This window comes from Amblyomma maculatum, chromosome 1 (assembly GCF_055883805.1).
Source record: "Amblyomma maculatum isolate TAMU_Amacu chromosome 1, ASM5588380v1, whole genome shotgun sequence".
Lineage (NCBI taxonomy): Eukaryota > Metazoa > Arthropoda > Arachnida > Ixodida > Ixodidae > Amblyomma > Amblyomma maculatum.
In genome coordinates this window covers 204,602,750-204,628,848 of record NC_139344.1, presented here as the reverse complement: position 1 = coordinate 204,628,848, position 26,099 = coordinate 204,602,750, and the positions used below count along the sequence as shown (strand labels likewise).

The following is a 26,099-nucleotide window of genomic DNA, read 5'->3' as shown; positions in this document are numbered from 1 at the left end:
TAAAATCGGCAACTGATATGTGCGCGGTCACCTTTCATAGTCAACAAATTTATAGCATTCAGCATAACGTTGAAAGCGGTAGTTTGGTTAATTAGGGGTTGGCTAGCACAATTTCGTTCAGCCTGTCGTCCGCCTATATCAGAGCAACCTTGACATTCACTTTCATCATTGGTTAGAGGCGTAAAGCACACATATACAAGAAAGGCAGACGGGTCAGAGCACTTGGTCTTGGGACTCATGCAGAGGTGAGACGGGGCGGTATAGTCTATCCTTCCTTGTGTCTCTTTCGCGCCTTTAACCAAATATGAAGTTACTAAGTAGTCAGCTGACTCGCTCTTTCACATTAATGGTCATTAAGAAACTGTTCTATCCACCTGCGTGCATTTTACGCGACAGCGCATACAGGTCGTACGGTCGAAAAGGCGCCGCCGACACCGTAACTTTGAATTGAGAGAAAAAAAAAAAAAGAAACGTGTCGGAAAAAATACGCACGTGATTTCATGTCAAAATTGTGACGCAATCGTTTTTTCGTGCATAGTTCTGGTTGGAGTCGTGCCATTTCCCTTCCCATTTAGTATCCATCTGCTGGTCAATTTGGGGACTATAGCATGCGACAGGGATTCGAATCAGCGAGGTATTTACCTCCAATTGTATGACGTTAACTTGAAGCGTAGGTGTCCACCGAGAAGCGAGAGGTGCTGCGCTCAATCCTTTCCAGGTAGTTGTGCACTGTTTCATTGTCGCATTATTCTTTTTTGTACATTATGGAGTGGTGTCGCAGGCGCTTGCAGACGCCCTTCGGTCTCCCCGCGTTTGCGGAAAGCGCCAGTTTTTCGGCTGCAGGGTGGGGGAGTAGGGGTCGTCTTGGCGCCTTCTTGCTCAAGTGGTATACTGCCACAGTTGTTCGTTGTATCAGACGTAGTGTAATACATATTTTTACAGTAGGACCGCTCATTCGAAATAAGCGATCATTCGTTATAACTGCGGCCGGTCATTGTAAACGAGCTCGGGAGTATATATGCTGCAAAAGCACACTATCTCCGTATCGCCGAGGCGCTATTTTTAGACTAAATCAACTCACAAATGAAGTTCATCAACGAGTAGGCAAAAAAAAAAAAACAATGAAGAAGAAGCGTGTGTACACTCGAGCTTCGATTTTGAGCTTCAAACCGAGTCGCGCCACGACCGGGCCTATATATATATAGTGGTGTCGACTGAACCGAGGGGTGCTTTTGATCTGCATGCAGAGCAGTTTCAATTCGGCGCCCTGCTGTTCGTCGAAATAGCGGAAACCTTGACGCTGGGATACAGTTTAGTGCGAACAAACCTCACGTGGTGTATACATGAGACATAAGCTCCCGGCAGTATATGCAAGTGTGCCATACAGGCGTTGCGTGCGGAAACGCACCGTCTGTGCGCGCCATTCTAAAGCTGTCTATTATAGTTATGGCGGCTGGAGCCTTTTTTTTTATTTCTCCTTTTTGCCAATGGGGAGTTCGCGCTTCATTATAATGGTTTTCAGTGCCGGGATGCGTAAAAACGAGCGCATTCACCATCCGAAAATTTTGCGTAAAAACTGTTACGACGTTCCTAACTAACCTGTTACGGAATCGAACAGTTTCCATGTACTTTTCTGGTTTGGTTTGTGGGGTTTAACGTCCCAAAGCGACTCAGGCTATGAGAGACGCCGTAGTGGAGGACTCCGGTAATTTCGACCACCTGGGGTTCTTTAACGTGCACTGACATCGCACAGCACACGGGCGCCTTGCTTTTCGCCTCCATCGAAAAGCTGCCGCCGAGGCCGGGATTCGATCCCGCGTCCTTGGGAACAGTAGTCGAGCGCCGTAACCACTGCGCCACCCCGGCGGGGTTCCATGTACTTTTCTCTTGCGAAAAAAAAAACAATTACTCCTGAACATCGCATTGTCGGTCATTATAAATCCGTCGGAAGAAAAACAATTAAAGAGCATAGCAGATTCTACATTGGAGTAATGCGAAAGCACGGATTTTGCTGTTGGTTGCTTCTGGTTGCTTCTAGTTGCTTAATTCACTTCTTGTTTACTCATTTTCGTCTTTGGTACTTTCGAATTGCGCGCAAATCCCTTCCTACGCGCTTTTTCGGCTACACTTCCGGTTGCGGGACGTCACATCCTTGGCGTCACTCTAATTGCCTTAATTACTTTAGTTATTGGTACTTTCAAATTGTGCGCCAATCCCTTCCTATGCCCTTTTTTGGCTCGACTTCAGGTTGCGTGACGTCACGTCCTTGACGTCACCTTAATTGACTTATTTAACTATTTTAGTATTTGATACATTCAAATGTGGCGCCAAGCCATTGGCTAATGAGACCATTTTCGCCTTTCATTTTACACTTATTGTCTCTAATTAATTGCCTAATTAACTTATTGGTCTAATTATTTTTTCGGACTCAACATTACGTCACCTTCCATCGATTGACACCACTCATTAACTTCGACCACTTCTCAATTACTCACAACTGCTGCGGACACGATTTTGCGTGTTTTGCCTCTAGTTAATTACTTAATCAACTTATTGGCCTAATTATTCTTTCGCACACAACATTAGGTCACCCTCTATCGATTGACACCACTCATTAACCTCTATCACTTCTCAATTACTCACAACTGCTGCGGTCACGATTTTGCTGACGCGGTCCGAGGACGCGATCTGCGGACAGAGATCTGTAAACATAGCGAAGTAATGCTTTCGCATTAATAAGTCTGGATCTGTGTGTGCTCGGAATATTTTTTTTCTTTTCTTTTTTTTTTTTTTTTTTTTTTTTTTTTTTTTTTTGGTGGTGCTGCTTTTGCCGGGCAACGTGTTTTCTCTGCAGTCCGACCATTGGATGAGCGCAGTGCTTTGAGCGATGGCAGCAGAAGGTGCGCCAAGCGGAGAAACAGCTTTGGCAGCGACACGGTTTTGTCGCGGAAAAGCGTCTGTCTCGACCTTCACTACACACGCCCCACATGCTATGGCTGAGCGCATGGGGTAAGTTGGGTCGTGCAAGGGCACGTGGTCCGGTTGCAACCCCGCTGCCCGGCTCAGCGCCTGAGACGCCGCGCAAAGCACTTACCGAACGGTCCCTCTCGCCCGCCCTTTTGACAGTCGGTGCTGCGAAACCCGAGCCAGGTCAGCAGCATCGCACAAGCTCGCTTCACAGCAGTCGTTAAAGGGAAGGTTAATCGGTTTTAGATTTCGATGAGTTTCGAGCGGTTGAATGATTATGGCTTGCACTTAAAGCATGCGAAAAAACTTGGCGCTAGCATTTGCAACAATGGCACTATTAGCGATTAACACCGCGACGTCTATCAGGCCTCACTGCACTGCACAGTGACGCATGATGACGTCATTGACGGTACCGGTACGTTTTATGCATAGACATACTTGGTTTGAAGAAATAAGAACGAGGCTGCCGAAAACAAAGCCCTAGAAATGTCGATTAGCACCGTCAAGAAATGTGCAGCAGGACGTGGACGAAGGCAACGCACATCAGAAATGGTACCGTCCGTGACGTCATCACCGAACTTCTCCGCAGAACTATTGTGCTGTGAGGAGAAGCTCGAGTTTTAGTCGTCGATTACGCCATCAGTTTGAATGCTAGAGCAAAATCACTTTACATGCATTACCTACGGACTATGTAGATTTGAATCCTTGAATATCGCTAAATTCTCGAAAAGCGATGCAGCTGCTCTTTAACATACGGCTGTTGCGTTTGTATAAAATAATTTGAGCTGCTCGGTTTAACCTAAAAAAAAAAAAAAGAAAAGAGAAGGTTACGTCGGATGTGATTTTTGGAATGTTGTTTTAGCCGAAAAATGTCACGACATGCACGCCACAGCTGGTTATTTATTACGGGTAGACGTTAAACTCAGAAAAATGATAAACTCAACGAAGTATAAAAGCCAGGAGCGTGCTGAGACGTAAGTGCCGTCAGGTTATCCCTCTTTGTCTTGACGCATTGTCAGCTATCTTTACTGCGCGTGCGCAGGCCGAGAAACTCCACCTTCTCACATTCACAGTTTACTCGCTACAGCTGTCATCCGCTTGAGGCGGTTGACTACTTGTTTGAGTTTTTTTTTTCGGCTGCGCCTAAGGATGTTGATGTGGTGGTTGCGGTTTATTGAATAATCAAAACGTAAGGAACAGGGTGTTGCCGGCCACGCGGCAACTGCTATCTAAAATCTGAACCACCGGAGCTGCGCTCGGCGGGAAAGAAAAGGGGATAGGGAGCGGATAGCGAGGGGGAATGCAGAGGGGAGCGATAACAAGAAAGGAGAGGGGGAGCTTTGTACATTGTTTACAAAATATATAAAAAGAACGAGTTCGCGTCGCTCGCGCTCAAGTGTCCAAGCGCTGTCCACAAATGACTGCGCGCAAGCGGCAACTTCAATTGTTTACAATATAGCCACAAGGCTGCAATACATAGCCGCGTGCACTTGTATATAGCGTCCTGTCGCAGACTGATCGCGCACGCGACACAATGCACAAGCTGCCGGGGTGAGGCCGGGCGCCCGGCAGCATACGTCCGAGGTAGCACTCACGGAGCGTTCTTGTCACGCGCGCACTACCTGGCGAAGAGCAAGCCTGCTTCAAGCCCGCCTGCTCGACGAACTATGCACAAACGTAAAATGACCAATCACACCGTGCGAAAGCACTGTTTCAATTACCCGCGTCAGTCACGCAGACTGTGACGTCACGATCAGGCTGGCAGAACACGTTGAAAAGATCGTTGCCCGGTTTGGCATATTGATTGCTTTCGCGTTAAAAAAGCGTCTTGTTCTTTTCTTCTGGGGTTTGTTCTTTTCTACTGGGGACTTTTCTATAGCTCTGAAAACGACGAATGCAAGAATGGTCCGTTATAGATCAGGTTAATACAACTTAACCACTGAACATTTTCGGACAATTTCGCGGTGATCTCAAAGACCGCTGCTCCCTTCGGTTAGTCTCCTCAGCATGCATGGGGCGAAGATCTTGAGGCTGAGAGGATCTCTCGATTCCTATTCTCGATCCGACGAATCGTGCAGCCTGCGAGAGCGTTTATTTACGAGCTCTGAATAAAGAAAAAGACACACCCGTGAATGTGGACAGAGGTGTGCCTTATACCACGTACAGTATAACGTACAGTTATACTCACGATTTTACGATTTTTTTACTTAATATTCTTAATAATACTTTATAATAATTTTACTTGATAATAATTATTTTACTTAATAATTAATAATTTACTTAATAATTTAACTTTAATCATTAATTTACCTAATATTAACTTTAGGCAATAAGTGTCATTTGCAAAGTTGGAGAGCACCTTCAGAAACGCCCACTCCATTCATTTCACGTGTATCTTCTTTCCGTGCCCCGAAGAAATCCCGCGAATTACAAAAACAATCACGTGACAAGCGCATTCGCGCGCCACGATCGCCCTGCTCTCAACAGTGGCTTGCAACTGCAGGCCGATATGTTTGCGGTGGTTTCTTCCCCCGCGTGAGCCAGTCGGCGCATGTGACGGTGCAAGTTGCAGCGAGCACGGCGAGCTGGCTGCAGCCATCGTCAGCTTAGCCTAACTCTGGAACTGGGCCGTCGAGACACGGGCGTTTGGTTCACTCAATTCAAGGTTGAGAGCAGGGCAATTGTGGCGCGCAACTGCGCTAGTCACGTGATTTTTTTTTTTTTCATAATTCGCGGGCTTTCTTTGGAGCCCGGAAAAAATATATTTGCGACTATCTATTGCAAATGAATGGATTTGGGGTTTCTCAAGGTGCTCTCCAACTTTTCAAATCATTTACGCTGTAATGTCAATATTCAGAAAATTAGCAAAATTAATTACCTAATAAAATATTTTCAAAACAAAAATTGTCAGTGGTAGCAGTATACAACTGATTTCCTGTGCTATATCAGATATTTAACTTTTTAACCCTTGCCCCAAGTTAGCTGGGACACCTGGTGTGTGTATATATATATATATATATATATATATATATATATATATATATATTGGCGTTTGTGAGGACGCCGATGTGCCGAAATATATATTTTTTTCTTTGCAAACACTTACCCACATCCCGCAAATTTTTGCCGCGGGGCATGCGTGTGGACAACTGTTGTGCTCTCTAAGCGGGCATGCAGGGGCAGCTCGCCTTATGCGTGGCACCGCATAGGTTACACGAGCACAGAATTGCCGTATTTCTCTGAAAATAATAATAAAAATACAATAGTTTGGTATCTCGCTTTAGAACGGGTAAAAATAAATTTCCAAAACGGGTCGATTTCTCTCTTTTCTTTTTTTTTTTCGGTCTGACATTCGAATTCGCTTATGAATTCAAGTTCCGCAGACTTCATATGCAGCTCTCCATGAGCGTGTCAAGTCGGCAGTGTGTATAAGCCCCGTTCCGCGCAGTAAATGTTATCAGGTGCTGCACGCTGCTCTTCCGCTCATGTTTTCGTGCGGCGGTTTCTAGTTCATATTAACCACGGCGGCAGTGCGCATATCATATGCAGCTTGATCCCTCATGCACACTTTGCAACGCCCGAAAGCCTCGCATTTGAAGACAGCTGCAGCAGTTGAAGTACTGTACGTGACACAAACGTGCAAAGGATCTCTTTATTTTCATGTTCCCCGATGTGGCGATATGGTGCGTTGCATGCCTTGTTCTGCCCTCGGTCACGTCGTCCTTTGTTATCCCTTTCTTTCACATGCAGCAGCAGTAGCGTTGTCGTGACGCTGGGACTAAGTCGACCCGGCCTTCACTTGGTAGCGTGCAGAGACTCCGGGTTGATGAAGGATTGAATCTTCGAAGTTGGTAAAATATATACAAGCAGGTTTAATGGCATTTTGAGAAAACTTATTTACATGAAAAATAAAGGGTATATCAGCAAGATGGCAAGCGTTAAGAGTTCATAGCGAGAAGCGTCTGAATGAGCCGTTTACCCAGGGCTCAGAGCGTCATATCGTGCTCTGCAATGTCCTTAAATTCCCTATGTCCAGAATCCTCTCTGAAGATGCTGACCAATCAGTTCCAGGGCACACCCCTCAGATATCGGCAAAGAATAGAACACATCACTGCACTGATGGTCTGATGCACTGACTGGTCCAGTATTGTTTCGTCGGGCGTAGTCACTTGTTGGCGGGTAGAGCTTGGGAACGGCGAGGAGGTAAATTTCGATTCTTCTGCAAAGATCCGCTATGTTGGTTCCGGCAAGTGGATTTCCTTCTCAGAAACCCAAGTGTACGTGCGCGCCACGAATACTGCTCCCAGCATTGTCCCTTTCCGGCAATTGCACCTTTTTCCTGCATTGATGGGAAATCCTCTAATGGCCGTAATCCTCATGCTCCTTTCTTCTCCTGTACGTCAGCGGACGTGTCACTCCGATCGTCTCCGTTGGACAATAGGCATTCCTCACTTGATCAATAGCGCCTCTCGACGGGAAGGGTGAGCAGTTGAACAAAAGCACTTCCGGCTATTTCTCACAGGGCGACGTTTCTTTGTATTTTTCTTGACGTTCCCTTGACAGGGCCAACTTGGCAGTTGTAGGGTCAGGACAAAGCAAAGCATGCTCACACAAAAAGATTCATGTGAACACGGTCACTTAGAGCCCTTGCACAAACAGCACATATCAATACCATGCCCACAGGTGCGCGCAAGCGCTGACCATGCACGGTCACAACAGCGTAAAGGTCTATTCACACTTGCGACTAGATGAGGTCGCGCGACTAGTAGTCGCGCGACCAGAGGAGAGGAGCTATGTTCACACTTGCGACTCTCGCCTTCTCGAAAAACGAGTTGGGAGTAGGAAAGCTGCAGGGCGATGACAGCGAACGTCGGTAGCAGCCGCTTGCCAGACACTTGAGCTTTTTCAGGCGAGAACGCCGACGACGAATAGACTGTGTCAATATAAAATGTTGCGCCTGCGTGAAAAACCCATTTCTCAAAAAGTTCATAGCACTTACCGGATAGTCCGAATATCTTTCCAATCTCCTCCCAGGCCATATCCTTCTCCCTGCCTTTAAATTCCGGATGCCGTTTGTTGAAAAAGGGGGGGTATTCTTTAATTGCATTGAGGTGCTCGATCGAGTACTCCGGGACCTCGCTGATTGGTGAAATGGTTTGCGACTAGTAATCGCGCGACTAGAAATTCGAGCAGTGCCCGATCGGCCCGCGGCGGTCGCTTTTCGACCGATGCGACCATTTGCGACTGTCGCTTTTCGACCAAAACGGTCGCGCGACCGCTGCTAGTCGCAAGTGTGAACGGGCCTTAAGTCTGGGCATCCCTGTTAATATGTGGAAGGCGCGTAGTTCGATCTTCATGGCATCTTTCTTGGCCGGGTAGCCCCACGTTTTCCCTGGTCAGTTAACCACAAGCGTGTCCCTGGCCCGGTAGCTATGAGCTTATCTTATAGGTGCGTAGCCGTAAGTTTTTCCCTGAACCGGGTTTTCCCTGCTCCAGTTGTCATCAGCTTTCTCCTTGACCGAGTAGCCACAAGCTTTTCCCTGGCCCATTAGCCTTGAGCTTTTTCCTTGGCCGGGTAGTCACATGTTTTCCCACGTCGAGTATAGAACCAAAAATACCTTGTGACATGCATGACACTCTTTTGACGCAGAGGCCTTTGCGCCATAAAAAATGTGTGGTGGTGATTATTTTTTTATGGGCGGCAGCAGTCCGGTGGATTCATACCAAAGTGTTTTCGCGCAGAAACTGCATTTTTTTTTTACTGGACATTCCAAACAGACTTGTGTTGGTGTCTAGCCGTGTTCGTTACACCCGTGTCACACGAGCAAGCAAAATCTCTTTCACCTAAGCAGTCTTTTAGCGAGCTGAAAGACTTTTACTCAAAGGGAGTTGCATAGCAGACACACGACGCTGGCAATCTCTTTTCGCGTTTCCTACCGAGGACGCTATCGAAAGCGTGGCACTAGATCTTGAAACAAAACCACTCAGAATAAACCGACCATATCATAATATATAACTAAAGACGTTTTATTACACGTTGTTTATAGTAAATTCAGCTACAGTATGCTCACAAATGTTAAATTAAAGAAGATGGCGCGCATACGCATCGGTGGTTAGCGTCACCACGTGATATCTTCGAACCTTCTGCGAAGCGTAAAAATCTTTTTTATGATGTATAAGCATGACATGAAAATTCAATTTTGCTCCCTTTATTTATTGAAAGATAATCATTGGCGTCCACTAGGCTGGAGGCTATACTCCTTTCCAGCCGTAAAAGAGATCGGCAATCTCTGCTTACGGAAAAAACCGCTTCTGGAAAGGCGATTGAACTCTGTCGTGTGTCTGCGGATGAAACTCTTTTTGGGAAGGTGTCTTTTTATTGAAATGCCTTTACAGTGCCCGTGTGACGCGGGTATTAGTTTGCGTTGATAGGCCGATGCTTTTTACCATCGCATGACCATGCACGACCATGCATGGTGCAAGTGAGGCTCTTGTGCCGAAGGAGCCATGTCTGGCTGATCGTCTGTACGCTTTCACGTTACAGGTTCTGAGTGGCTTACAAGTATAGCTACAAAACGCGCGAGCTAGTCCAGGGACCGTATGCCGTATAAGCTTCCATTTTCCATTTCGGATCCACTTCGTCCTCTGCCATCGGTCACTTCTAGGTAATGAAGCCGCAGCTTTCAAGCATCCCTATAGGAAACGAATGGGTCATTGGCTGATCGTACTCTAGCATTGGCTGCATGACGCTGCCAATTTGTGAGTGCGGCGAGTGGCGATGACTATCGCTGATCGTGCAATGTGCTCTGCGTGACTGGAGGCTGGCTGCTTCGTCTGATGCTTCCGTCATCCGCCCAAATGAAATGGGAAATGAAAAATGGAATTTTATGGAATACGCGTCCCCAGGTCTGTACTACACCACATACTCATTATTCTGCTTACACCCGCCCTGCCTGATCCCAACACAAATTCACGACTATACATGTTGAGTCTGCTCAGCAGAACACCGACACAACCTCGGGATTATTATTTTTTTTTTTTGTAACGGTATTTCACAAAGCTAGTGAATTCATAATGGCGTCCTCGTCTGAGTGGGTGTGCGTGTCACAGTGTGTTGCGTTTGGTTGTCGGTCGTATGCTGATTGACTTCCCACGTGCACTTAATTATGCGGTTTGATGCAGCCCGGCTGCTGTGCGGTATATACATGTCTGTGGTTTTCCACTCACAGCGCTGACGCAGGATTTTACGCAGAACAGGGCCTTTAACGGTACATCGCGTATAAAAAAAACAAAAAAAAAAAAAAAAGGAAAAGCAACAGCAACAACAGTGGAACCGGCTTTGGGAAAAGCAACTGCGCTCTGCAGACGATGTGTTTTTTGCCAATCTGTAACCTCCCCTCTATAACGCATTCGAGATATGCGGGGTAATTTTTGAATAAGGAATAACGACGGTCGGACCGTACAATGCAGGCCCACTATAGTTAGCTGCGGCGATTGGTAGAAGTCGTCTTAGAACGATTTTTCTTTTCGATGCGCCGATAGGGAGCCATGTGTCTCCACAGAGGAAAGACGGATTGCTCCATTTCCGACACGTTGGAAAGCTGGTTTAACCGGGACAGCTGCCGACTGCAGTGCTGCGCGGGCGGCTGCTCTTCTCATGAGCGGCCCCCCACTGACACCGCAGGATTCAATTAATCAGCAGCAGAGAAAATAAACATCCTTTCATTTTTGTTATCCGTGTATCTTTCTTTTTTATGTTGTGTACAACCAAATTTGCATATATCTGGAGAAGTTGCGTATATATATAGTGTATCGTGCTCGGCCAGTAGACTGAACCCACATTATCCGTGCTCTTCTCTGCATTCACAAATACCGCTGTACCTTCTTGTAAAAGGCTTAAAGTATACATAAATGCTATCAAGACAGCGTGTGGCACGTAAAGCTGTCGCCTCACTAGGTACTCATAATCAGCCTGTATTATATTTTTAACCTAATCGCATGATATGCGATTAGGTTTCGTCAGCAAGAGCTCGGAACGGATATCGTGGGAGATCATTGAGGTTGTCGAGGTATGTAGGCTGCATTATTGTTGTGTCAGTGCGTCGTTGGTTTCCTTGACAAGGTGAAAATTTCTTTTTTATTTTTTGACGCGATAATATACGCCAAGTATGCACTGCAACTCGTGAATCGCAACGAAATCGACTAGTGGAACACTCATTGAGAGGAAGAAGAATAGCTGCTTGAGATCGACCGCGCATGGATTTTGCCGTGCGCGACGCGTAAAGGCTTGATTATATCATGTACGGTTTTAAGGCGTCAAGCTGGCGATTTTCGCCCGACGTCGGGAAAAACGCCCGCAGTCGCCGATCGGTACCTGCCTATTTGACAAGCTGGTATAGCTGCGTGAGACCACAAGAAAGGTAGCACTCCCGGTTTGAGATGCCGCTGCTAAGACGGCGGCTGTGGTCGACGAGTTATACGGGGTGACGAAACGTGATTACCGTAAAAATAAACGCGTAATCAAGCTTGGAATTCATTCAGCAGCATGCAAATCCCAGTGAGACCTCTATGTACGCTTGCTACGATTGGCGCAATGACGTCGATATGACCACTTTCGAAATTTTAACAGAAAGGACAGCGTCGCTGCTCTTTGCGGTTATTTCGGCGCCCGGATCTTATCATTTTCGCATCTTCGCTCCATGTATCTACAGATGGGATAGTCGCTTCAGCGCTTTCCGATGAGCGAGCGTCGTCGAATAAGTCGCATGTAATCTGGCCTTAAAGGAGTGTGGACACATATTTTTTGGGTTCGTGATTAATTCTTTGTAATGATGTCTAAGACATTACGGATCACAACGTTATATTCGCCTGACTGCTGAATAATTTATAATCGAATTTCTTTTCTCACCTGTTTCGGTTTCAGCAGCCGAGAGATGGCTGTGACGTCACAATCATGTCTTGATGCGCCGCATGAAAAAACAGCGATATAATCGCCAATTCTTCAATTGTAGTGACTCCTGTTCTTGAGGCAGGCTGGTTTTATCATTGTTGTGAATTCAAATGACACAGCAATGATTATATCGCTGTATTTTCATCCTTCGCGTGACCTAAACGTGACGGCGTCGCAGCCATCTCTCGGCCGTTGAAAGCGAAGCTGGTGAGAAAAGAAAATTGAGTTATAAATTATTTAGCGCTCGTAGGCGAAACCTGCGTGCGGATCGATATACAGGAATGACTTAAGCATCATTAACAAAAAGAAAAATGCCACCAAAATTTGGTGTCTATATATAGTCCTTTAACATGCTGGTGCGCGGGCGAGAGCGCTGAAACTTTCTGCGAAGCCTGTTGGCCGATCTAGCGCGTTGCGCACAATGGAATAGTGTTTGGCACATCACTTCTGTCTATTCGAGCGCGCGGACTGACAGAGAGAGAGAGAGAGACGGCGTATATGCGAACTAACCTAAATGCGGGGGGGGGGGGGGGGGGGGGGGGGGCGCTTTCATTGTCCGCGATGTGGCCACTTACGCACTGGTGTTTATTGGCCCATTCATGTCGCCATGCAGTAATTCATTTAGCTTAACTCGAAAACTTATGTAGAAATATGCATGTCAAGGTCCGAACAGCGACCGCGCGCATGTTCGGCATGCGAGAGCACTTCGCGCCGTTGAAATGGGGTCAAGGCGCGGCGCATCAGCTGCGTCAAATCTCCCCTGGCAGGTATGCGAGCGCGACTTCGTCGGGAGATAAAACTGGCCCGCCGCGGGTGCACGGCTCAAAGTGACGACGTCACACTCGCTGCAGTGAACTGAACGGCGATATGGGCTCCGAGGAAACCCTCCCTCCACCCGTGCGAGAGGAGATGAGAGGAGGCGGGGGATGGATTTCCATTCTTGCTAGCTCGCTTGCCGAACCGAGCCCGGTCGACAGGCGGGTTAAACCTAAAAGCACATCGTGCTTAAGTTGCGTTGGCACGAAATTGTAGCGCGAGCAGGTTGCAGTGGCTCACTTCTTAATTTCCTCTCGCCGTTGGAATATGTGTGCACCTGAGGCTACAGCCGCTGCCTGAGCGAGCATTTGGCGGTGAGGATTCGCGAGCGACCTGCATTCGGACTTTTATTAACGCAGGTGCATTTGAATCTGCAGTGGAAAGCACCGATTCTTATTTTGGTCCGCTACTATAGGAACGCGGACTGTATACCACAGACAGTACATGTCCCAAAGCGTCATTGGCCATGACGACTGGCTGTGTGCGGTCCAAATCTTTATTAAGGCGAAAACCTTTAATGCCTCCTACTCACGGCCGCGTCCGGCGTCTTGTCCCACTAGTTGTCAATCATCCTGACTGCCATGTCGGGCACGTGAGGAACGTATGCTAGCGCGGTTGCTATGGAGACCGCCGTCGCTAGTTCGTGGTAGATAGTGATCAATAATGATAGTTAGTGGCAGTTAGGGATAGTGACAGCGATGGTGGTAATGACAGAGATGACTGACTATCACGTCATCACCTGGTGACACCATGGCCGGATGTGGCAGTCAATGTCTACTAACCGGAACTGACGTCACATCCGGTCATGACGTCACTGTGGCGATTCATGCAAGTACGAAGCTGACCCCGCCGAGCGTCCGATCAAGGCGTCCGTTGCGGCGCCTTTCAATTGGCGCTTCCCCGAACGCCGCACCACGCAGCATACAGAAGCAGACGCAGTATAGCAGACATCAGCGGCGTTTCAAATTGGTTTACAGGAAAGAAAAGGCGCAGTATCTGTCACAATTCTCCGCGGACACCTTAACCGAGCCGCAAGGAAAAGGAGGAAGGTGGGAGTGAAAAAAGAGAGATGCCATGGTGGAGGGCTTTGGACCACCGCGTAATAGACGCTTTCGCCTCATCGCACTTTAGTAGTCCAAAGTGCCCCCTAGAATGTTGGTTTAAAGTCTGCCTACAATTGCGCGGTAATCTTTGTGTGCAATTTAAAGCATGATCAAGGGCCGTAATTATTAATCCTGCGGAGTTGCCACTGCGTGTGGTGCTCCGTACAGCAATATATATATATATATATATATATATATATATATATATATATATATATATATATATATATATATATATATATATATATATATATTATTTATTTATCTGCAAAATTGTTTCTGCGCTGCGGAGCCCTTATATCGCTTCGTAGTTTTTAGTTCGCGCCCCCGTAATTAATTCGCCCAGATAACGGTCACAACAAACGTCTTATTTCCCTTGCTTGCATGCGTGCACACGGCTGGCTTGAATCATTCGTTTTATTTTCTTCATCGTTATCCATGTACGACGCACGTCAATACTGGCTCACCTTTCCTTTTTGCATTATGTGCGTAACAGGAAACATACGCGTGTGCGCAGTGCGGTAGATTATTTTGGTGCACGGTGTCTCTTGCGTCTGTCAGGTTTATTCTCACATCGCGGTCTCACGCGGATAGGGATACAACTTTGTACACTTTCTACGCACTGATGAAAGGAAGAGAAATGAGAGCGCGCGGCTAAGAGATGTCTAGTTTCGTTACTCGTGACGAATGACACATTTATGTACGGCCCATATTCTTGCCGCCACGCTTGCTGCCTTGTTCTCCTGTGAATCGCACTAACTCTCTCCCCCCCCCCCCCCCTTTTTTTTTCACTTTCTTTTTGTTTTGTTGTTGTTGTCTTAAAAGTACTGCTTAATACGGGACTGGCGCGCCAAGCGGTGGAAATAAAAGACAGATGATGTTTCTATACGGCGCGGGGCGCAGTGAGCTTGTTTTACGGGCAGGAATAGAATAAGCGCCACATACGAAGCCGTTCGCAGCGGCGAACAATGAACGCCGAAGGCGTCAGCCGGTTCCCTGGCCGGCGCGAGTAAATCTATCAAAGGTGACGCCTCGACGCCTGTCGCGCGGCAAAAGAGAGAGAGATGCGTTGGCAGTGAAAGGTGCGCGCGACACTTGCGCGTCGCTCGTCGACCGTGTACACGTGCGGCACTGGCTTAGCTCTATAAAGTCGGCCGGGTTTCCGCAACGCAGCAGCATGCCTGCTGCGAACGCTCGCGCGCGGACAGACCTGTAACCACGGATGGATGCGCGGCGCACAGCTGCCAGACGCACACCAGTCGTCTCCCGTGACAGGCGATGGACGCGCGCACGCTTCATACATGGCCGGTGCTCAACTCGATCGCGAGTGGAGCTGCGACCTTTCGTCTCTCTTCGAGCGGCGGCCCTTGCGCGAACGAACCTCGCGCTGTGACTGTGCAAACCCTCGGCCTATATCTTCGGGACGTGGCTGGCTGTGGCACCCCTGAAACCTTTAAGTATGTGTAGAGTGCGGAGAGTTCTCGTTTTTAAAGACCTTGTGGTCCTTATATGAGTGCCATGATTACTGCGTGCGACTCAAAAGCGAATGGTGTGCCCCGAAAAATTCTGACCAAGGCTGCTCGCAGACGGCGCGGTGTGGTCGGACACGATGAAGGGTAGCGTGTATAGTGCAATGTTCAGATATGAGCACAGTGTGTAGATGGATCAATATATACCTCAACGTTCTTCCGAATTGAAAACAAGTGAATGTTGTTGGGAGTAATATAACGCACCCACTGACTTTTCTTTTCGCGACATGAATAGTTAGTCAACATTAAGTAACATGCCCTTTATTTTTTTTCTTCTAATATTCGCTCTAAAAGCTCAGGAAGCTGTCGAGCACCACAAATATGATCAGACCTATCTTTACACGAGCTCTTTTTGGAAGTTTAATTGAATATCGGCGTGGCAGCGGTCTTCGTGCGCCCGAATAAAAAGGGTTATGAAATTATAAGGCTGTTAATTTACCTTGTCAGGAGCAACTGGGTCGGACCATTTTCTTGGTTCTCGACAACTTTCCTATTCATATCTTTGAGCTACGTACAGTCACCTTTAGAAACTTAATTATGTAATTTCGAATATGATTATTCAAATGACAGGAAAGACACCATTGGTACCATTACATGAATTATAACATATTTCGTGGGATTTCAACTGATAAGAATGCTTAGGTTTTTTTTTTCTTTTTTTTTTTTAATTTGGGGTATAATTTTGTGAGCATGCTTCTGAAAAGTTCTCCACATCACGGGCCATGAAGTCGGCCTGATTCACAGTGCAGTTCGTGAGTCACAACACGTCAGATACAAATGCTTTCGTCGAATTTCCCTCCCTTATTTACTTTACCTCTGGTTATGGTGATCTATATATACGGAGTGCTTTCGGATACATTAGGAAAAATAGAAGCAAGCGCGTCTGTGAATATCTTTGCTTGTTAATTACACTTACAAATGCAGGAGCATGGTTTCACAAATCGTATTACACTGAGGACTTTACGAGGCGAAGAATTTGACCGAGCACCGCGGAGGCCAATAAAAATAAAAGCCTGAGTCATGGAGGAAGAAAACATTTAGGAGGGAGCGCCGCGGCGGAAAAGTGCAGCCTAGTCACAAAACATATAATGGAAAGCATCATAGGAAATTAGCCGTCATGTGACACGGCAGCGCTGGCCGGTTTCGGTTTCGCACATTGGGTTTCTCTATGGTTTCGCACGCTCCGCTCTGAAGGAATGCCTTCGCTACGCGACGCCTGCGCTAGAAACATGAGGCGCGCGCTTCGAGCAGACGATGGATGGAACTTTGGACTATTGGAGGGGCTGATGCCGTGCTGCCGCCACCACACAGTGCACTCGTGTATTTCGCGAACTATGGCTGGGTCCCCTCAACTGCGCCACATGAAATGCTTGCGGGGCTCGGCGCACAGACTAAGCACAAGAACAAGAAGGACGAGATGACGAAGCGCTGATCATCGCTTCGTCCTGTCGTCCTTCGTAAACTTGTGCTTCGTCTTTGTGCGCTGAGCCCCGCAAGCATGGAATCAGACAAACTAGCCCAACAACAAGTACTGCCATATGAAATGCTGCGGGCCGGTATGATTTAACTACACGAATGTACCGCCCTGGGCTGTCGGTCCAACGGTGAGTACCCTGTTATGCGCACTCCCCGAGAAAGGAAATGTTTGTTTGTCAGCGCATGTGCGTGTATTGTTCGAGACGAAAATCGTCTGTTTCATTCAGGAAATGCAGACCTCAAATACACTGTGTTATGCTGAAGCCAATTCCCCAGGCATGCAACGTTATGTCGAATTCGTAGTCTCCCTAACGAAACAGAGGATGAGAAGGCCCCCTGCTGTTCTCACCAGTGTGCCTATAAACACGGAGTACAATGCAACATTTCTAAACAAAGTAATTCTTATGTGTTACGAGACGCGCGACTTTCGGTAGTCCACTCCGGTAGGCTTTCCGCTGGGGTATCCAAAGTCACTAAAGAATACCATGTATCCTGATGCTTTTCAGTCTGGCAACTATGTTGGCTAAATTCCCGGGAGTCATTGCGCGCAAGAGAGAGAAGGGAGCGGCGTCAGAGGACGTTGGCTTGCGGAGGCTGCGCGAGCTCCCTCCTAGTTGTTTTCTTCATCCATGGCCTGAGCTTTCAATCGTATACAGCTAAAAAAATGAAAATAAAAATTGAGAACCAAAACGAGTGACGTCGGTTAAGTGTTTCAAGCCATACAATGGACGCTATTTACCGCTTGCTGAATTCGACCAGATTGCTTTTAAGCTAAACACGTGAAACGTATGTGGCCGCCTTAAGGATTTCACCACCCAACCAGGAATCCACGACTTGTTACCGAAGTGCTAAGCTGGAAATAAGCCACGTTTGTTGCGTGTACGTTCGACTTCACGCAATAGTTGACGCACTCCAATAAAAAATAAACGCGCGCCATGGCACTTTCATGTCCAGTTGGGATCAGCGAAACTGCCCGGTTTCACGGCGCACTTCTATTTGCCTGCGGGTGTGCGAAAGATCGTGCGCAGCTACGACGCGCAACGCTTCTGCCACAAGCAGCTCGCTGGGAGGGAGAGGGAACTCGTGACGACTGCGGCAATTATGCGCGACGCAGTGTGACAAGACCCCGATTTAGAGTCAAGTGCGGCGCTGGAAACCCACTCAGCGGCGCATGTGCCAGTTGCCCACATCTTCAGCCCAACGCTTCGCGTCAATTCCGGCGGGTCCCGCCCGAGGGCGACAGGTGCATGCTTCCCTCGCGCGACACGCGGCTGACGCTGCGTGTTCTTCCGGCCAGTGAATCAGGTGCACTTTTTAGATTTCGCCACTTGTGGTCACGTATATTGGCGCTCGAAGCAGCCCATAGAGGGGGTATGCGAATGTGCACCCACCGTCAAAATTTTACGGAACGCCACTTCTCGGCCGGTGCACCCCGCCGCGATGGCTGAATGGTTACAGCGTTCGCCGCTTTTGCAGGCAACTTGTGAGAAACTTTCTCTACTATATCGCCTTCGCTCTTCACCTTTCGTGCCGGAGTGCATTACCGCACTTACTTATGGAGCTGTTTGTTTGCAGTTTATTCGCGGCGTTAAAGAATGATATCTATATTTACGAGAAGTGACTTTCATTCCTGGTGTACTTAATGGGAAAAGAATTTCCCTTCTTATTCCCTGTGGGAAGACTGCTAGTGGTCTTGCCTTTTTGTTTATTTCATCAAGGTATACCGCACGGCTGCGTTCCTGACATGCCGTCAACCCTTTGTCCGCGCTTCGCTGATGCATTGCGGTACATGTATACGCAATGAACACAGCCCCGCTATAGCGTCCATTTTCTATCGCTCCCCCCGCTCCCTTAACGCTAAGCGGATGAAAGCGCCTTCAGATCCAGTTTTATCTCGTGGCCGCTTGATCTCTGTATATTCTGCGGCAGCATATCGCGCTAAATTTTGCGTTCAACCATCGGACAGCTCCAAACCTGTCAAACCACGCGGCCTTAGTTTTCTGTTATGTGAAGCCGCGCCGCCGAAATCAACGGCATGCGTGCAAATGGGAATGAAATACAAATAGCTTGCGTGCATATTCGCTTCTGGGAATCTTGCTCGAGTACACACACAACCGTTTGCTAACACCGAGTGTGCTTGGATGAGTATGCGATGTGCACTCTTATAAAGATTTGATTGAGACTCACTCTCGAGAGCTTTTGCTTGCGGAACGTTTTATTTCCTGTAATGAGAGGACGCGAGCCGATGAAGATGGTCAACGCCGGCCTCAATTGGTCCGCAGCCCCATGTCCGTGCCCGTGTAAGCGCCAACCGCCTCACGAGCACGGTGGGCCAGGGCCTTTTGGGCCGCGACCGACGAGCACCCTGGGTGAGGAAGGCCTTCCAAGCTTCTTCAGTGGGGGTGATATGGGGAACAAAGTGCGGACTAGGTTGACATGCCCGCACCATGTAGGATAAAGAGTAGCGACTCTTCACAGTGTGGGCATTCGGGTTTCACATTTGGGTCGTAGTGAGCAGCCTGGGCCGTACGGCCGTACACCACAGAGTGTTGGTCTGCAGCTGTCGCTGAATGCGCTGTTCGGCCTTCGACAGCCCCTTCGCCAGAGGTGGCTATACCGTTGGTGCCGAGCTTTGCAGTCGTCAATAACTTCTCGGAACCGCAGCAGCTCATCGGACGATCGGAGGGTGGGTGCCTGGTGGATACGCGCACGGGCAGCGGCGTTTGCCGCTTCGTTCCCTGGTAGTCCCTGATGGGCCAGCACCTACAGAATGCACCTAAGCTGGGGTTCCGCGTCGCGAACCACATTGTAAAGCAAGCGGTGAGCCATGTGCCCACCTCACAATCTGTGGCTGCTTGCGCGGCCGACCACGCGCAAGGCCCAACACTCCAGTGCGCGGTGCTTCGCAAGCCATTACAGTATCGGTCGGATAAATATGAACAGGTAAACTGCATCTGCAGCCAACGAATGTACGGGCGAGAACCGCACATTGTGTGCTGTTATCATGAGCGTTCAAAGAAGGGGTGCTTCCTTTGGTCCGGAATGGACACTCCACTTCTTGGGGTGCAGAGATACGATTCGGTTGAAATTCCAATGCCCGATTTACTTATGCTTGTCGCCGCATTTGTACGTGTGAGCATTTCCCGCTGCGCAATAATAGGCGGAGGTGGGAGATCTCTTTACGTTTAAGTTCGGTCCAGGTTCGAGCGACTCGTGGTGAGGACTAACCTCAATACAAGCATGTATAGTAAGTGTGGCCTACGCCCCATTCTGCATGCTTGCTTTTTCGCCTGACATGCGTGCTTGGACCGAAAAGAGAGAGAGAGAGAGAGAGAGAGAGAGAGAGAGAGAGAGAGAAGTAGGCCCATATATATTCTGCTCTGTAGAGCAGCTATCCTCACAACCGCTCCGAGCGTTAATGACGTTTCACTGCTCATTTAAAAGTCAGTAAACTTATGTGGTTCATGTATAGTATGTACATTTTGAAACGTACATGGTAGACGTTTGTAGCAAATGACCAATAAGGGCTTCATACGTCTTCGAATTCAATATATATATATATATATATATATATATATATATATATATATATATATATATATATATATAGCGCTCGTCCTGTCATGTCTACTGTCTTCGTATTGTCTTTTTTGCGCATATAGCCTATCATGACATTACAAAATTCAAGTCAGCTAGCCCGACAGCAACTGTTGCTAAAGGTAGGTGCCCGAGAGAATACACTACACGCCAGGAAGTACATATAGTTCCTGCCGTGCAGAGTATTCTCTCGGGCCCCTTCCTTAACCCCGGAGCCGATGTATTCTGCAGGATGCATTGGCTCTGGAGTTATTTGGAGCAGCAGCTAAAGAAAACCTAAAAACATTTGCTCTAATAATTGAACGCATAAAGTGAACTGGCGAATATGCTCGTTCTCATTTAGAATTGGCGATTCCGGAAAGCACCTCTCTGCGCAGTGCTGTGGTAAACGCTGAAATTATTAGGCCATAATTATGCCAAACGCGATATATATAATGGTAGCGCGAACAGTCAGCGTTTGTTCGCAGCAGTTTGACGAGCGTGCATGCGTTTTGCATCCTTTATGTGAACATTAGAAAGTATATATAAAAAGTATATGTAGCGTCCATTTTGTGAAAAAAAAAAAAAAAAAGGGGGGGGGGGGGGTCATTTTTTTGCCAGAGCTGCGAAGGCATTCAAACTGGATGCAACGGTATGGATTTTCCGAAGATGGATCAAGAAAAGCCTCATTACAGTAGCTGTTGTGTAGCGCAGGCAAACATGAGAGTGTTAACGAGGATAATTTACCATATCATACAAAAGATGCCACTTGGGGAACTCGACTGCGTTAGCAAAGCCTGTGGTGGTGACATGGAGACACGATTCGTGCTCGCACATCTTAAGGCAAAAGCCTTTGCTGCCTCATCGTTGTCAGTTGGAGCTGTCGGCGGTGTCACATTTTCGAGGGAGATAGTTGGAAATAAAAAAAAATAAACCTTGTCTTCACCGGGAATCGAACCTCCATCCCTTGGATACCCAGCCGAGCGCTTTACCAACTGCGTCACGCCCAGGATCGTGAAGTGTTCATCATAATTCCCCTTGTCTACCGTGAGGATGATAGCGGGATTCCTCGAGTGACAGATACCGCGCCTTTAATTTCCTACAAACGAATTACAGAACGCCGGCGAACTTTGATGCGTTCAATTGAATGCGGGTTGTGTTCGACAAGGGGCGCGCCATGTACCATCTCGCCTGGTCATGACGTCATCAGCTGACCTCGCCGGGCGTCCGATCCAGGTGGCGCCTTTCATTTGCCGGTTCCTGGAACGCCGCACCACACAGCAAACCGAATCAGACCCAGATGTCTAGGCGTTAGTACAGCAGGCATCAGCGGCGTTTGAAATTGATTTACAGGATATAAAAGGCGCAGTATCTGTCACATTTCTCCGCAGACACATGTACCACGCCGTAAATGAAGGGAGGAAGGTGGGAGTGAAAGAAGAGAGGGAGGTGCCGTAGTGGAGGGCTACGATCCACCGCGCTATAATGGCTTTCGCCTCATCGCACTTTAGTGGTCTAAAGTGCCCTCTAGAATCTTGTTGCTCTTCTGGCGGCATACTAGAAGAAAACATGTGCATAGCCACATAGCTTATCATACGCTCGAGCGAAGCTGATCGATCGTACATGCGATGATGCTCTGCGTGTTATTGTTGAAAGGAACCGCACTTACTCGATCACGCGGTATATGTCACATGAATTTCCGTTGTATGCCTGACCTGGAAGCTGCTTATGTAAAAATGAACAAGAAATGATACAAGCTCTTGGCTGGCTCACTCATGAAGGATCGCTGCTGCCATATTATCTTCCTGTTTTATTTTTCGCCCTATTTAAACACATTGAATAAGGGCAAGCGCGCGTTGGGATAAAATAGACAGCTATAATCGGAACGAATAAGGGGCGAGGAAAAAATATCGTTTTGTTCTTTGCCATTGCGGCAGCTTCACGTAGCAGGCAAAACGTCTCAAAGGTTGCGCTATGCACACACGTCATCGCTGGTTAGATAGCCTCAGTTATGGCAGTGCATGGTTTTACTTTGCATGCGATTAATTATTGCTTTCATCATGATACAATGGAAGCAAGTATTATCTACATTACAGACAAAGCACAAGCCGCCAAGTCAGTATAACACTTCGAAAATTGCGACTCTAATGATCAGCAAAATAGAGAAACAAAATAGACAGGTACAGGTGAACCGGGCGTTCACATCCACAAAGTAACGCACGCGCCCTTTTATTTTCTCCTAGCATTAGGCATGGAGGTACACATTGTATACTTGCATGCCTAGGGGAGCGGAGCGCAGCAAGCAACGTATGTTTACCTTCCGCAAAAAAAGGGGGGACGTTTCGGCGGCCCACGTGACGCGGCTTCAGTGCAGCGCGCGCGGCGAGCGTCGACGTGCCACGCGGCGTCGCACCTGACGGCGGCGCGTCGACGGGAGGAGGAGCCAGCCGGCGGCGGCCGCAGCCATTCAGGGCGTCGGGAGCGCGGCCGCCATGCGGGCCAGACGACAGCGGCGAGGGGCGCCCGCGCTTGCCGCTGCGGCGGTGAGGCACAAAAGAGGCGCAAAACGAGATTGATTTGCGAGCGCTGCAGGCCACTCCTTCCGCGGCCTCCTCTCCAGCGCTTTTCTTTGTGGCGCTTTGGGGCGAGGAGGAGCGCGCGACTGTACATCATCATTTGATGAATGCGTGTCTGTCACGCAGAGAGGCTTTTTGGATGGACTCCAATATGGCGATTGTTGTTGGCGGAGAGGGCAGTCCTCCTCTCCCCCGCACCGCTTGCCGTCACGCTCTCTCTCCCTCCGCGCGCGGGCGAGAGGCGTCTGGGCGAGGAGGCGACTGCGTGCTGTCGGCGCTGACGATCAACTCTCCCTTCAGTGACTTCGGAGCAACGGACAGGAGCGCTAGGGCGCCGTTGTCGTGCCGAGTTGCGTGCTCCCGAAATAGCGGCCGGTCGGACTGATGCGTTCTGCGTACCTGCGCTCTTCACGTGGCGACGTGCTGCTGCGAACCCAGTGAGGGACCGTCGAATCCTTGGCGCTTGGATTACCGGCCGAGAAAGCTGGATGGGATGGTCATCCGATCGGCGTCCGCCGAAGCGGTGGCCGTGATCGCGCCCGCGGTCACGGCAGCTACGGCCTCCGTCACGACGACGCGGCGCCGTCCGCGCAAGGCGCCACCGCGGCCCAGCTGCCGGCTGTCGCTCGTCGACGCCGTGGTGGCCGGCCTGGCTGCTGCAGCCGCCAAGAAGCACCAATGTACGTACCCCGGCCGCCACGCGCGCGCCCCTGTCCGCACGACACGGGCGCGCTCGTCGCCGACCGCGGCTCACCTGTGCGCGGCCGCCCCTGTCAGTTCGCTGCCGCCCGCTACCGGATCGTGGACTCCCGCGCCCCGGGCTGTCACATATTCCGTGCCACGTGGTTTGCACATCGCTGGCTACTTGCTTGATTCAGTTTTCGGTGCCTGTGTTTTGATCAGCGCGTCTCGCCCTCTTTCGGAAGCGCGTGCGCCTTTTGCACAGCACGCGCCACTTCTTTGATGCGTGGCGGCATCGCGTGGCAAACGCGGGAACTAAGACCTTGGGTAACCACGCGGTCCCTCGCTCGTGGCCGTACCCCAGTGGATGTTGTTGCACGGAGCTTGATTCTTTTTTGTTCTTGAGACGCACTTCCGTGTTAGTGCATGACTGTGAGCATGTCAGTTACGGCTGCAGTAACTTACCTCAGTCTTAGCTGTGCATTTTTTCGACTGGCGATTTTCAATTTACTCTTTTTATTTTTGTGGTTTTAATATAAAGTACTGGTGATGTATTTTGTATTCCTTTTTCGAGAGCTAGGATTTCTCGTTAGTGACTCCATGCCGGTTGGTAAGATGTTACGCAACGGTGTATTACTGTTCCACCAGTGGATGATATTCGCATGGCAAAACAGAAATTCACTAGTCTGGCTTAACAATCAGAAAACGTCTCAACCGCACGGCATTAGATCCGTTTCCTAATGCTCTCCATGCACAACTGCTTTCTTTTTTGAGGGAATGGTATGCTGAAAGTGGCGTGACCTCACCACTTTTCTAGCACCGTTCGCTTCTCGACGTTGCAATTTCCGAGGCAATATTTTGTTCAGGTGCGTATACATGGCGTGTTTCTGCCCGCGCATTCAGGCATTGTAAACTATTGCCGGTCGTAAGAAACAGCCGTGTACGTTTGGGTTTAGGACTGACGTGACTCCACTGATGAAAGATAGCGCGTGTTTGTCTGGAACAGTAGCCGGCTGATGAGGGCTTCAATTCATTCGGAATTTGTCCGCAGGCTTTGTTGCTACATCGCTTGAAGGTGGCGCCACTTTCAGTGCTTCTAGGTACTGGTGTCCACATCGTCATATGAAAGCGATCTTAGTGTTTGTGGCACCTTTATTTTGTTTGCAAACAAAGTGTGACAGCGCAGTAAGTGTCAGGTTTGCTCTCGTTCTTTGCAATGCCGTTTTCAGTTAGGATTGCCAACGGCCTCTTTAGCGTTAGCGTCTAAATCATGGCACACACGGCTACAACCTATGACGAGAGGCGTAATGAGTGTTGGAACATTATTTGGCATCTAAGTCTTTTATTATGGCGGCTTCGTTGGGTCTATGCAACGTTTGACCACACGCCTATGCTTAGCTTACTGTTGTGGCTCAAAGAGCGAGGTGGGGTACATGCTGGTATTGACCTCCTGCTGTTCCACAAGCGTCTGATTCGCACCTGTGTTGTAGCCATGTTTTTGCTTGGCTCTTTGTTGCCATTCCATTAATTATTTTACCTCTTGTTGAATGTGTGAAATTGTCAGGTACTCTGTGGCTCACGACTGCGTGTCACATTCTCCAGAGTACCTATTCTAACGCGAGGCAGCTAAGTCGTTGTGCGAGTCACATGCGTATAATACGTACTAAGCAAGTAGTGAGCTAATGTTAGGCTTTTTCGGTTCGGTATATGTTCTGTTTTCATCGTTAATTACCCCTACGATGGCAGTCGCTCCTCGTATTTTTTCAGTACAAAAAAGAAAGATACCCTTAACCTGTAATAGTTGGTGAACACTATGTTTTTATCCTCAAATGTGCACCGCCCCATTGGTGTTTAATTTGTCCTTGTTCTGCGACGGGATTTCCTGGAGAACACTGTGAGCGTTGACAGGCCACTGCGCGCAATTTTTTCAGCGGTTTGCGAAGTCAGCTAGTGGATGTAACTGATGAAAGTTTAAGGTCCGAATTTTGTGATGCTGTGGACTTCGAGGATGGTTTATAGCAGTCTAACTGCTGCCTACTGCTTAGACAGGCTTGACTGTTCTCGTTGTGCAATATCTGCTCGTTTAAAAATGACAGCTCGTAACTTGATACACTGAAACGACGAAAAATTTGTGCCGTTCTCACCCAGCTCCGTTCTTCCCCTCGCGTTTTAATTTTCTTTGATATCCTTGGAGTTTTGAATACTTCCGAACGGGCCAGGCTGTGGCAACCATTGTCCCACCTTTGGCTTGCGATGGAAGTGGCTGCTGCGCTTGCTCGCCGGCAATGAGCACTCATGTGGCTCAATACGCAAAGTGTGCTCGACAGCTCCGCCGCTTATGCGCTACTTATTTCGTCGATCCCTTTCATTTCGATATTCTTTTTTCCGGGCTTGCGTTGTAGCAGCAGTGGGCAGTTCGAACTTG

General features: G+C 48.5%; 1 protein-coding gene across 3 annotated transcripts in view; it reads left to right on the top strand.

Annotated features, from left to right (window-relative positions):
• The window catches only part of LOC146205403 (protein tiptop-like), a 431,831-nt gene that overhangs the window by 384,844 nt on the left and 20,888 nt on the right, over window positions 1-26,099 (top strand). The window contains exon 1 of one of the 3 annotated variants that reach the window (XM_084590058.1): window positions 23,188-23,673. The exons of the other annotated variants lie outside the window; for them this stretch is intronic. Coding sequence (XP_084446184.1) covers window positions 23,487-23,673 — 187 coding nt within the window. The 5' untranslated portion in view covers window positions 23,188-23,486. Of the gene's footprint in view, window positions 1-23,187; window positions 23,674-26,099 lie in introns of those variants that run through there. 3 annotated transcript variants of the gene reach the window in all.